Below are 15,255 nucleotides of genomic sequence, written 5' to 3'. Positions count from 1 at the left end.
GGGTAGTTACCACTAGAACTTGTCCCAGATGTGGAGGGAGGGGGGGGAGGGGGTTGTTACTACTAGAACTTGTCCCAGATGTGGGGGGGGGGGGAGAGGGGGTTGTTACCACTAGAACTTGTCCCAGATGTGGGGGGGGGAGGGGGTTGATACCACCAGAACTTGACCCAGATGTGGGGGGAGGGGGTTGTTACCACTAGAACTTGTCCCAGATGTGGGGGGGGGTTGTTACCACCAGAACTTGTCCCAGATGTGGGGGGAGGGGGTTGTTACCACTAGAACTTGTCCCAGATGTGGGGGGGGAGGGGGTTGTTACCACTAGAACTTGTCCCAGATGTGGGAGGGGGGGGTGGTTACCACTAGAACTTGTCCCAGGTGTGGGGGGGGGAGTTGTTACCACTAGAACTTGTCCCAGATGTGGGGGGGAGGGGGTAGTTACCACTAGAACTTGTCCCAGAAGGGGTGGGGGGGGATGTTACTACTAGAACTTGTCCCAGATGTGGGAGGGGGGGGGGGTTGTTACCACTAGAACTTGTCCCAGATTTGGGGGGGAGGGGGGGTTGTTACCACTAGAACTTGTCCCAGATTTGGGGGGGAGGGGGGGTCGTTACCACTAGAACTTGTCCCAGATGTGGGGGGGTAGTTACCTCTAGAACTTGTCCCAGATGTGGGGGGGTAGTTACCACTAGAACTTGTCCCAGATGTGGGAGGGGTTGGTTGTTACCAATAGAACTTGTCCCAGATGTGGGGGGGGAGGGTTGTTACCACTAGAACTTGTCCCAGATGTGGGGGGGGGGGGGGGGTTGTTACCACTAGAACTTGTCCCAGATGTGGGGGAGGGGGGTTGTTACCACTAGAACTTGTCCCAGATGTGGGGGGGGAGGGTGGGGGTTGTTACCACTAGAACTTGCCCCAGATGTGGCGGGAGGGGGGGGGGTAGTTACCACTAGAACTTGTCCCGGATGTGGGGGGGGAGGGGTTGTTACCACCAGGACTTGTCCCAGATGTGGGGGGGGGGGGTTGTTACCTCTAGAACTTGTCCCAGATGTGGGGGGGAGGGGGTTGTTACCACTAGAACTAATCCCAGATGAGGGGGGGGTTGTTACCACTAGAACTTGTCCCAGATGTGGGGGGGAGGGGGTTGTTACCACTAGAACTTGTCCCAGATGTGGGGGGGGGGTTGTTACCACTAGAACTTGTCCCAGATGTGGGGGGGGAGGGGGTTGTTACCACTAGAACTTGTCCCAGATGTGGGGGGAGGGGGGGTTGTTACCACTAGAACTTGTCCCAGATGTGGAGGGGGGGGGTTGTTACCACTAGAACTTGTCCCAGATGTGGGGGGGAGGGGGTCGTTACCACTAGAACTTGTCCCAGATGTGGGGGGGAGGGGTCGTTACCACTAGAACTTGTCCCAGATGTGGGAGGGGAGGGGGTTGTTACCACTAGAACTTGTCCCAGATGTGGGGAAGGGGGGGTTGTTACCACTAGAACTTGTCCCAGATGTGGGGAAGGGGGGGTTGTTACCACTAGAACTTGTCCCAGATGTGGGGAAGGGGGGGTTGTTACCACTAGAACTTGTCCCAGATGTGGGGAAGTGGGGGTTGTTACCACCAGAACTTGTCCCAGATGTGGGGAAGGGGGGGTTGTTACCACCAGAACTTGTCCCAGATGAGGGGGGGGGTTGTTACCACTAGAACTTGTCCCAGATGTGGGGGGAGGGGGTTGTTACCACTAGAACTTGTCCCAGATGTGGGGGGGGGGCAGTTACCACCAGAACTTGCCCCAGATGTGGGGGGAGGGGGGGGTAGTTACCACTAGAACTTGTCCCGGATGTGGGGGGGAGGGGGTTGTTACCACTAGAACTTGTCCCGGATGTGGGGGGGAGGGGGTTGTTACCACTAGAACTTGTCCCAGATGTGGGGGGGAGGGGGGGTTGTTACCACTAGAACTTGTCCCGGATGTGGGGGGAGGGGGGGTTGTTACCACTAGAACTTGTCCCAGATGTGGGGGGGGGGGGTTGTTACCACTAGAACTTGTCCCAGATGTGGGGGGGGGAGGGGGTTGTTACCACTAGAACTTGTCCCAGATGTGGGGGGAGGGGGGTTGTTACCACTAGAACTTGTCCCAGATGTGGAGGGGGGGGGTTGTTACCACTAGAACTTGTCCCAGATGTGGGGGGGAGGGGTCGTTACCACTAGAACTTGTCCCAGATGTGGGAGGGGAGGGGGTTGTTACCACTAGAACTTGTCCCAGATGTGGGGGGGAGGGGTCGTTACCACTAGAACTTGTCCCAGATGTGGGAGGGGAGGGGGTTGTTACCACTAGAACTTGTCCCAGATGTGGGGAAGGGGGGGTTGTTACCACTAGAACTTGTCCCAGATGTGGGGAAGGGGGGGTTGTTACCACTAGAACTTGTCCCAGATGTGGGGAAGGGGGGGTTGTTACCACTAGAACTTGTCCCAGATGTGGGGAAGGGGGGGTTGTTACCACCAGAACTTGTCCCAGATGAGGGGGGGGGGTTGTTACCACTAGAACTTGTCCCAGATGTGGGGGGAGGGGGTTGTTACCACTAGAACTTGTCCCAGATGTGGGGGGGGGGGCAGTTACCACCAGAACTTGCCCCAGATGTGGGGGGAGGGGGGGGTAGTTACCACTAGAACTTGTCCCAGATGTGGGGAGGGGGGGGTTGTTACCACTAGAACTTGTCCCGGATGTGGGGGGGAGGGGGTTGTTACCACTAGAACTTGTCCCGGATGTGGGGGGGAGGGGGTTGTTACCACTAGAACTTGTCCCAGATGTGGGGGGGAGGGGGGGTTGTTACCACTAGAACTTGTCCCGGATGTGGGGGGAGGGGGGTTGTTACCACTAGAACTTGTCCCGGATGTGGGGGGGGAGGGTGGGGGTTGTTACTACTAGAACTTGTCCCAGATGTGGGGGGAGGGGGGGTTGTTACCACTAGAACTTGTCCCAGATATGGGGGGGAGGGGGTTGTTACCACTAGAACTTGTCCCGGATGTGGGGGGGGGGAGGTGGTTGTTACCACTAGAACTTGTCCCAGATGTGGGGGGGGAGGGGGTTGTTACCACTAGAACTTGTCCCAGATGTGGGAGGGGGGAGGGGGTTGTTACCACTAGAACTTGTCCCGGATGTGGGGGGGGGGAGGGGGTTGTTACCACTAGAACTTGTCCCGGATGTGGGAGGGGGGAGGGGGTAGAAGAAATGTCTGACACTAATAAAGTTATTTCTCGGGATCTTGTGTTGGGGGTGACGTCTCTTCCTCTCCCCCGGGGCCGGTGCCGGGGAGCAGGACCTTGTTCGGGCTTGTTGGACGTTTCTTCTCGTGAGTCCGAGGAGTCGAGACCATAAATGGAGACAACAGAACTCAGGAATCCAGGATATCACATAGATGTGCACCAGCAGCCGGGGGGTTAAAGGCCCATCCCCCACCACCCTCCAAACACATCCAGAGACCAACTCACAGCCTCTACCGGAGGGGGTCCCCAGATGTGAGGGCACAGTGACTATGGGGGTGCATATAGTATATAGATATTATATACATAGTACAGACTGCACAGGAGAGAGGACACTGCACATAGTACAGACTGCACAGGAGGGAAGAGACTACACATAGTACAGACTGCACAGGAGGGAGGACACTGCACATAGTACAGACTGCACAGGAGGAGGACACTGCACATAGTACAGACTGCACAGGAGGGAGGAGACTGCACATAGTACAGACTGCACAGGAGGGAGGACACTGCACATAGTACAGACTGCACAGGAGGGAGAACACTGCACATAGTACAGACTGCACAGGAGGGAGGACACTGCACATAGTACAGACTGCACAGGAGGGAGGAGACTGCACATAGTACAGACTGCACAGGAGGGAGGACAGTGCACATAGTACAGACTGCACAGGAGAGAGGACACTGCACATAGTACAGACTGCACAGGAGGGAGGACACTGCACATAGTACAGACTGCACAGGAGGAGGACACTGCACATAGTACAGATTGCACAGGAGAGAGGACACTGCACATAGTACAGACTGCACAGGAGGGGGGAGACTGCACAGGAGGAAGGACACTGCACATAGTACAGACTGCACAGGAGGAGGACACTGCACATAGTACAGACTGCACAAGAGAGAGGACACTGCACATAGTTCAGACTGCACAGGAGGAGGACACTGCACATAGTACAGACTGCACAGGAGAGAGGACACTGAACATAGCACAGACTGCACAGGAGGGAGGACACTGCACATAGTACAGACTGCACAGGAGGGAGGACACTGCACATAGTACAGACTGCACAGGAGGAGGACACTGCACATAGTACAGACTGCACAGGAGGGAGGACACTGCACATAGTACAGACTGCACAGGAGGGAGGACACTGCACATAGCACAGACTGCACAGGAGGGAAGAGACTACACATAGTACAGACTGCACAGGAGGGAGGACACTGCACATAGTACAGACTGCACAGGAGAGAGGACACTGCACATAGTACAGACTGCACAGGAGGGGGGAGACTGCACAGGAGGGAGAACACTGCACATAGTACAGACTGCACAGGAGGGAGGACACTGCAAATAGCACAGACTGCACAGGAGGGAGGACACTGCACATAGTACAGACTGCACAGGAGGGAGGACACTGCACATAGTACAGACTGCACAGGAGGAGGACACTGCACATAGTACAGACTGCACAGGAGGGAGGACACTGCACATAGTACAGACTGCACAGGAGGGAGGACACTGCACATAGCACAGACTGCACAGGAGGGAGGACACTGCACATAGTACAGGCTGCACAGGAGGGAGGACACTGCACATAGTACAGACTGCACAGGAGGGAGGACACTGCACATAGTACAGACTGCACAGGAGGGAGGACACTGCACATAGTACAGACTGCACAGGAGGTAGGACACTGCACATAGTACAGACTGCACAGGAGGGAGGACACTGCACATAGTACAGACTGCACAGGAGGAAGGACACTGCACATAGTACAGACTGCACAGGAGGAGGACACTGCACATAGTACAGACTGCACAGGAGGGAGGACACTGCACATAGCACAGACTGCACAGGAGGGAGGACACTGCACATAGTACAGACTGCACAGGAGGGAGGACACTGCACATAGCACAGACTGCACAGGGGGAATGACACTGCACATAGTACAGACTGCACAGGAGGAAGGACACTGCACATAGTACAGACTGCACAGGAGGGAGGACACTGCACATAGTACAGACTGCACAGGAGAGAGGACACTGCACATAGTACAGACTGCACAGGAGGGAGGACACTGCACATAGTACAGACTGCACAGGAGAGAGGACACTGCACATAGTACAGACTGCACAGGAGGGAGGACACTGCACATAGTACAGACTGCACAGGAGGAGGACACTGCACATAGTACAGACTGCACAGGAGGGAGAACACTGCACATAGTACAGACTGCACAGGAGGGAGGACACTGCAAATAGCACAGACTGCACAGGAGGGAGGACACTGCACATAGTACAGACTGCACAGGAGGGAGGACACTGCACATAGTACAGACTGCACAGGAGGAGGACACTGCACATAGTACAGACTGCACAGGAGGGAGGACACTGCACATAGTACAGACTGCACAGGAGGGAGGACACTGCACATAGCACAGACTGCACAGGAGGGAGGACACTGCACATAGTACAGGCTGCACAGGAGGGAGGACACTGCACATAGTACAGACTGCACAGGAGGGAGGACACTGCACATAGTACAGACTGCACAGGAGGGAGGACACTGCACATAGTACAGACTGCACAGGAGGTAGGACACTGCACATAGTACAGACTGCACAGGAGGGAGGACACTGCACATAGTACAGACTGCACAGGAGGAAGGACACTGCACATAGTACAGACTGCACAGGAGGAGGACACTGCACATAGTACAGACTGCACAGGAGGGAGGACACTGCACATAGCACAGACTGCACAGGAGGGAGGACACTGCACATAGTACAGACTGCACAGGAGGGAGGACACTGCACATAGCACAGACTGCACAGGGGGAATGACACTGCACATAGTACAGACTGCACAGGAGGAAGGACACTGCACATAGTACAGACTGCACAGGAGGGAGGACACTGCACATAGTACAGACTGCACAGGAGAGAGGACACTGCACATAGTACAGACTGCACAGGAGGGAGGACACTGCACATAGTACAGACTGCACAGGAGAGAGGACACTGCACATAGTACAGACTGCACAGGAGGGAGGACACTGCACATAGTACAGACTGCACAGGAGGAGGACACTGCACATAGTACAGACTGCACAGGAGGGAGGACACTGCACATAGTACAGACTGCACAGGAGGGAGGACACTGCACATAGCACAGACTGCACAGGAGGGAAGAGACTACACATAGTACAGACTGCACAGGAGGGAGGACACTGCACATAGTACAGACTGCACAGGAGAGAGGACACTGCACATAGTACAGACTGCACAGGAGGGGGGAGACTGCACAGGAGGAAGGACACTGCACATAGTACAGACTGCACAGGAGGAGGACACTGCACATAGTACAGACTGCACAAGAGAGAGGACACTGCACATAGTACAGACTGCACAGGAGGAGGACACTGCACATAGTACAGACTGCACAGGAGAGAGGACACTGAACATAGTACAGACTGCACAGGAGGGAGGACACTGCACATAGTACAGACTGCACAGGAGGGAGGACACTGCACATAGTACAGACTGCACAGGAGGGAGGACACTGCACATAGTACAGACTGCACAGGAGGGAGGACACTGCACATAGTACAGACTGCACAGGAGGAGGACACTGCACATAGTACAGACTGCACAGGAGGGAGAACACTGCACATAGTACAGACTGCACAGGAGGGAGGACACTGCACATAGCACAGACTGCACAGGAGGGAGGACACTGCACATAGTACAGACTGCACAGGAGGGAGGACACTGCACATAGTACAGACTGCACAGGAGGAGGACACTGCACATAGTACAGACTGCACAGGAGGGAGGACACTGCACATAGTACAGACTGCACAGGAGGGAGGACACTGCACATAGCACAGACTGCACAGGAGGGAGGACACTGCACATAGTACAGGCTGCACAGGAGGGAGGACACTGCACATAGTACAGACTGCACAGGAGGGAGGACACTGCACATAGTACAGACTGCACAGGAGGGAGGACACTGCACATAGTACAGACTGCACAGGAGGTAGGACACTGCACATAGTACAGACTGCACAGGAGGGAGGACACTGCACATAGTACAGACTGCACAGGAGGAAGGACACTGCACATAGTACAGACTGCACAGGAGGAGGACACTGCACATAGTACAGACTGCACAGGAGGGAGGACACTGCACATAGCACAGACTGCACAGGAGGGAGGACACTGCACATAGTACAGACTGCACAGGAGGGAGGACACTGCACATAGCACAGACTGCACAGGGGGAATGACACTGCACATAGTACAGACTGCACAGGAGGAAGGACACTGCACATAGTACAGACTGCACAGGAGGGAGGACACTGCACATAGTACAGACTGCACAGGAGAGAGGACACTGCACATAGTACAGACTGCACAGGAGGGAGGACACTGCACATAGTACAGACTGCACAGGAGAGAGGACACTGCACATAGTACAGACTGCACAGGAGGGAGGACACTGCACATAGTACAGACTGCACAGGAGGGAGGACACTGCACATAGTACAGACTGCACAGGAAGGAGGAGACTGCACATAGTACAGACTGCACAGGAGGGAGGACACTGCACATAGTACAGACTGCACAGGAGGGAGGACACTGCACATAGTACAGACTGCACAGGAGGGAGGACACTGCACATAGTACAGACTGCGCAGGAGGGAAGACACTGCACATAGTACAGACTGCGCAGGAGGAAGGACACTGCACATAGTACAGACTGCGCAGGAGGAGGACACTGCACATAGTACAGACTGCACAGGAGGGAGGACACTGCACATAGTACAGACTGCACAGGAGGAGGGAGGACACTGCACATAGTACAGACTGCACAGGAGAGAGGACACTGCACATAGTACAGACTGCACAGGAGGGGGACACTGCACATAGTACAGACTGCACAGGAGAGAGGACACTGCACATAGTACAGACTGCACAGGAGGGAGGAGACTGCACATAGTACAGACTGCACAGGAGAGAGGACACTGCACATAGTAGAGACTGCACTGCAGGGAGGACACTGCACATAGTAGAGACTGCACAGGAGGGAGGACACTGCACATAGCACAGACTGCACAGGAGGGAGGACATTGCACATAGTACAGACTGCACAGGAGAGAGGACACTGCACATAGTACAGACTGCAGAGGAGGGAGGACACTGCACATTGTACAGACTGCACAGGAGGGAGGACACTGCACATAGTACAGACTGCACAGGAGGGAGGACACTGCACATAGTACAGACTGCACATAGTACAGACTGCACAGGAGGGAGTACACTGCACATAGTACAGACTGCACAGGAGGGAGGACACTGCACATAGTACAGACTGCACAGGAGGGAGGACACTGCACATAGTACAGACTGCACAGGAGGGAGGACACTGCACATAGTACAGACTGCACAGGAGGGAGGACACTGCACATAGTACAGACTGCACAGGAGGGAGGACACTGCACATAGTACAGACTGCACAGGAGAGAGGACACTGCACATAGTACAGACTGCACAGGAGGGAGGACACTGCACATTGTACAGACTGCACAGGAGGGAGGACACTGCACATAGTACAGACTGCACAGGAGGGAGGACATTGCACATAGTACAGACTGCACATAGTACAGACTGCACAGGAGGGAGTACACTGCACATAGTAGAGACTGCACAGGAGGGAGGACACTGCACATAGTACAGACTGCACAGGAGGGAGGAGACTGCACATAGTACAGACTGCACAGGAGGGAGGACACTGCACGTAGTACAGACTGCACAGGAGGAAGGACACTGCACATAGCACAGACTGCACAGGAGGGAGGACACTGCACATAGTACAGACTGCACAGGAGAGAGGACACTGCAAATAGTACAGACTGCACAGGAGGGAGGACACTGCACATAGTACAGACTGCACAGGAGGGAGGACACTGCACATAGTACAGACTGCACATAGTACAGACTGCACAGGAGGGAGTACACTGCACATAGTACAGACTGCACAGGAGGGAGGGCACTGCACATAGTACAGACTGCACAGGAGGGAGGAGACTGCACATAGTACAGACTGCACAGGAGGGAGGAGACTGCACATAGTACAGACTGCACAGGAGGAAGGACACTGCACATAGCACAGATTGCACAGGAGGGAGGACACTGCACATAGTACAGACTGCACAGGAGAGAGGACACTGCACATAGTACAGACTGCACAGGAGGGAGGACACTGCACATAGTACAGACTGCACAGGAGCGAGGACACTGCACATAGTACAGACTGCACAGGAGGGAGGACACTGCACATAGTACAGACTGCACAGGAGGGAGGACACTGCACATAGTACAGACTGCACAGGAGGGAGGACAATGCACATAGTACAGACTGCACAGGAGGGAGGACAATGCACATAGTACAGACTGCACAGGAGGGAGGACAATGCACATAGTACAGACTGCACAGGAGGGAGGACAATGCACATAGTACAGACTGCACAGGAGGGAGGACACTGCACTTAGTACAGACTGCACAGGAGGGAGGACACTGCACATAGTACAGACTGCACAGGAGGAGGGAGGACACTGCACATAGTACAGACTGCACAGGAGGAGGGAGGACACTGCACATAGTACAGACTGCACAGGAGGGAGGACACTGCACATAGTACAGACTGCACAGGAGGAGGGAGGACACTGCACATAGTACAGACTGCACAGGAGGGAGGACACTGCACATAGTACAGACTGCACAGGAGGGAGGACACTGCACACAGTACAGACTGCACAGGAGGGAGGACACTGCACATAGTACAGACTGCACAGGAGGAGGGAGGACACTGCACATAGTACAGACTGCACAGGAGGACACTGCACATAGTACAGACTGCAAAGGAGGGAGGACACTGCACATAGTACAGACTGAACAGGAGGGAGGACACTACACATAGTACAGACTGCACAGGAAGGAGGACACTGCACATAGTACAAGCTGCACAGGAGGGAGGACACTGCACATAGTACAGACAGCACAGGAGGGGAGGACACTGCACATAGTACAGACTGCACAGGAGGGAGGACACTACACATAGTACAGACTGCACAGGAGGGAGGACACTGCACATAGAACAGACTGCACAGGAGGAGGACACTGCACACAGTACAGACTGCACAGGAGGGAGGACACTGCACATAGTACAGACTGCACAGGAGGGAGGACACTGCACATAGTACAGACTGCACAGGAGGGAGGACACTGCACATAGTACAGACTGCACAGGAGGGAGGACACTGCACATAGTACGGACTGCACAGGAGGGAGGACACTGCACATAGTACAGACTGCACGGGAGGGAGGATACTGCACATAGTACAGACTGCACAGGAGGGAGGACATTGCGCATAGTACAGACTGCACAGGAGGGAGGACACTGCACATAGTACATGCTGCACAGGAGGGAGGACACTGCACATAGTACAGGCTGCACAGGAGGGAGGACACTGCACATAGTACAGGCTGCACAGGAGGGAGGACACTGCACATAGTACAGACTGCACAGGAGGGAGGACACTGCACATAGTACAGGCTGCACAGGAGGGAGGACACTGCACATAGTACAGGCTGCACAGGAGGGAGGACACTGCACATAGTACCGGCTGCACAAGAGGGAGGACACTGCACATAGTACAGGCTGCACAGGAGGGAGGACACTGCACATAGTACAGACTGCACAGGAGGGAGGACACTGCACATAGTACAGACTGCACATAGTATACACTGCACTGCTATACACTCACGGGCCACTTTATTAGGTGCACCATGCTAGTAACGGGTTGGACCCCCTTTTGCCTTCAGAACTGCCTCAATTCTTCGTGCCATAGATACAACAAGGTGCTGGAAGCTCCTCAGAGATTTTGGTCTATATTGACATGATGACATCACACAGTTTCCGCAGATTTGTTGGCTGCACATCCGTGATGCGAATCTCCCATTCCACCACATCCCAAAGATGCTCTATTGGATTGAGATCTGGTGACTGTGGAGCCATTTGTGTCCAGTGACCTCATTGTCATGTTCAAGAAACCAGTCTGAGATGATTCCAGCTTTATGACATGGCGCATTATCCTGCTGAAAGTAGCCATCAGATGTTACAGGGTACATTGTGCTCATAAAGGGATGGACATGGTCAGCAACAACACCATGACACCAGCACCACCAGCCTGAGCCGCTGATACAAGGCAGGATGGATCCATGACACCAGCACCACCAGCCTGAACCGCTGATACAAGGCAGGATGGATCCATGACACCACCACCACCAGCCTGAGCCGCTGATACAAGGCAGGATGGATCCATGACACCACCACCACCAGCCTGACCCGCTGATACAAGGCAGGATGGATCCATGACACCACCACCACCAGCCTGAGCCGCTGATACAAGGCAGGATGGATCCATGACACCAGCACCACCAGCCTGAGCCGCTGATACAAGGCAGGATGGATCCATGACACCATCACCACCAGCCTGAGCCGCTGATACAAGGCAGGATGGATCCATGACACCACCACCACCAGCCTGAGCCGCTGATACAAGGCAGGATGGATCCATGACACCACCACCACCAGCCTGACCCGCTGATACAAGGCAGGATGGATCCATGACACCACCACCACCAGCCTGACCCGCTGATACAAGGCAGGATGGATCCATGACACCACCACCACCAGCCTGACCCGCTGATACAAGGCAGGATGGATCCATGGCACCACCACCACCAGCCTGAGCCACTGATACAAGGCAGGATGGATCCATGACCCCACCACCACCAGCCTGACCCGCTGATACAAGGCAGGATGGATCCATGACACCACCAGCACCAGCCTGACCCGCTGATACAAGGCAGGATGGATCCATGACACCACCACCACCAGCCTGACCCGCTGATACAAGGCAGGATGGATCCATGACACCACCACCACCAGCCTGACCCGCTGATACAAGGCAGGATGGATCCATGACATCACCAGCACCAGCCTGAGCCGCTGATACAAGGCAGGATGGATCCATGACACCACCACCACCAGCCTGAGCCGCTGATACAAGGCAGGATGGATCCATGACACCACCAGCCTGAGCCGCTGATACAAGGCAGGATGGATCCATGACACCACCACCACCAGCCTGAGCCGCTGATACAAGGCAGGATGGATCCATGACACCACCAGCCTGAGCCGCTGATACAAGGCAGGATGGATCCATGACACCACCACCACCAGCCTGACCCGCTGATACAAGGCAGGATGGATCCATGGCACCAGCACCACCAGCCTGACCCGCTGATACAAGGCAGGATGGATCCATGACACCACCACCACCAGCCTGACCCGCTGATACAAGGCAGGATGGATCCATGACACCACCACCACCAGCCTGACCCGCTGATACAAGGCAGGATGGATCCATGACACCACCACCACCAGCCTGAGCCGCTGATACAAGGCAGGATGGATCCATGACACCACCACCACCAGCCTGACCCGCTGATACAAGGCAGGATGGATCCATGACACCAGCACCACCAGCCTGACCCGCTGATACAAGGCAGGATGGATCCATGACACCACCACCACCAGCCTGAGCCGCTGATACAAGGCAGGATGGATCCATGACACCACCACCAGCCTGAGCCGCTGATACAAGGCAGGATGGATCCATGCTTTCATGTTGTTGACGCCAAATTCTGACCCTACCATCCGAATGTCACAGCAGAAATCGAGACTCATCAGACCAGGCAACGTTTTTCCAATCTTCTACTGTCCAATTTCGATGAGCTTGTGCAAATTGTAGCCTCAGTTTCCTGTTCTTAGCTGAAAGGAGTGGCACCCGGTGTGGTCTTCTGCTGCTGTAGCCCATCTGCCTCAAACTTGGACGTACTTTGCGTTCAGAAATGCTCTTCTGCCTACCTTGGTTGTAACGGGTGGCGATTTGAGTCACTGTTGCCTTTCTATCAGCTCGAACCAGTCTGCCCATTCTCCTCTGACCTCTGGCATCAACAAGGCATTTCCGCCCACAGAACTGCCGCTCACTGGATGTTTTTTCCTTTTCGGACCATTCTCTGTAAACCCTAGAGATGGTTGTGCGTGAAAATCCCAGGAGATCAGCAGTTTCTGAAATACTCAGACCAGCCCTTCTGGCACCAACAGCCATGCCACGTTCACAGGCCTCAAATCACCTTTCTTCCCCATACTGATGCTCGGGAGAACTGCAGGAGATTGTCTTGACCATGTCTACATGCCTAAATGCACTGCCGCCATGTGATTGGCTGATTAGAAATTAAGTGTTAATGAGCAGTTGGACAGGTGTACCTAATACAGTGGCCGGTGAGTGTATATAGGCTACAGTATTTTTGACAAAAAAATGCATAGGGAGAGATTTATTACTGACTTTTTGGTATAAAATGGTGGCAAAGGGCATTTTCCCACAACTTGGGAATTGTAGATAAAACATAGAACCACTGGTGGTGCAGCGCCGCAGACAGACACATTTATGATTTGCGATTTTTCTAAATAATTCCAAAAAATAACAAGGTCCCTCCCCTCCTGGCGTGTGTGCTTTTGGGATTATGTTAAAAAAAATCCCAGAAAGTCTAATTAGAGAGCAAACACCAGAATGAATAAAGGCCGACATAGAAATATCGCAAAATCCTGCCTCATGATAAATCTCCTTCATAGTTCCCCCTCCTGAGAAAATGACCTTTGTAGCCTACCTCACACCCGGCCAGGAGGAGCAGTGAGTCACAAGGGCGTGTCAGCAGGTGACTCCGCCCATGTCTCTAGCATCTCCCTTATTCCCTCCTCCATTTGGCAGAGCAGAGGATGATATCAGCTGAAGGGATGGGGAATGAGGGAGATGCTGGAGACATTGGTGGAGTCACACTGTGACCCCCATGAATAAAACACCCCCTTGTGACTCACTGCTCCTCCTACAAGGGCTTTCAGGTAAGCTACAAGGGTCATTTTCCTGGGATATGAGCTATGCATTTTTTAGCAACACATTCTATAGGTAAGAGTTAGTGCAGCGCTATAGGGACATGTCATAAGGTTTATAAGTGACGCTCTGGTGCCTGCGTCCTAAGCCTTGGGCCTGAGTATCAGCTCTGAGGGTCCTAAGCCTCGCATTGCACTGGTCCTCCAGATACAACCTTGAGGAAGGTCACAACATAGGAGGGTCCAGCGCCACCTCCCTGTGACGAGAGGGTAAAGGAGCAGACTGGGAGACCTACAACTCTTGTAGGGTGGAGACAACAGAAGAGTCGGGGATCAGTCCACGTGTTTTATTGAGGTACACACATCATACCATCAGTCACATCAGGATTTCTCATATTAAGTCATTGTGAGTAAATTGCAAACATATTTTAAGGCGTCGACTTTTTGTATTTGGGCTTCAGCAGTAAACGGACCTCGATGAGAGTTGGGGAGTTCTGTTGGCAGGTGGGGACAGCGTGAGACACATGATACCCACTGGGTACAACTGTGCAAGTGGCGTAGGAAGTGGGGGACATCCACCAGGGAAGGGGTTACATATTGTTCAACTCCACCAGCGTCTGGTCCAGCGTCTGCTGAATGTTCAGCTTTTCATCCTTCGCTTCTGACAAGGTTTCTGGAAGAATGAAGAAGACAAAAGTGACCCACGGGCAACACCCAATGAGCCGCTACATACATCCAGCCGTGTCCATGATGAACAGAGTCTCACCTGCCATGGACCCTACATGTCCACAACAACAAACACAGATCGTCATCCAGACCTTTACCAGGACAAAGCGGCAACAGCGCCTGGAGAGCTCAGAGGTGAGAAGTCACAGAGAGAACAGAAGAGAAGAGGTCTGCAGCATCAGGAGAACAGAAGAGAAGAGGTCTGCAGCATCAGGAGAACAGAAGAGAAGAGGTCTGCAGCATCAGGAGAAC

The 15,255-nt window shown here is 54.0% G+C and overlaps 1 protein-coding gene across 2 annotated transcripts in view; it reads right to left on the bottom strand.

Annotated features, from left to right (window-relative positions):
* Positions 1 to 14,610: 14,610 nt before the first annotated feature.
* Positions 14,611 to 15,255, bottom strand: part of LOC140106888 (tropomyosin beta chain) — a 53,241-nt gene continuing 52,596 nt past the window's right edge. For both annotated transcript variants that reach the window (XM_072131515.1, XM_072131513.1), the window contains exon 9: positions 14,611 to 14,950. In XM_072131515.1, the coding sequence (XP_071987616.1) occupies positions 14,868 to 14,950 (83 nt within the window). In that variant the 3' untranslated portion in view covers positions 14,611 to 14,867. The remainder of the gene's footprint in view (positions 14,951 to 15,255) is intronic.

Source organism: Engystomops pustulosus, unplaced genomic scaffold, assembly GCF_040894005.1.
Source record: "Engystomops pustulosus unplaced genomic scaffold, aEngPut4.maternal MAT_SCAFFOLD_59, whole genome shotgun sequence".
NCBI lineage: Eukaryota > Metazoa > Chordata > Amphibia > Anura > Leptodactylidae > Engystomops > Engystomops pustulosus.
The sequence above is the reverse complement of the archived record's forward strand: the minus strand, read 5'-3'. Positions and strand labels throughout refer to the sequence as shown.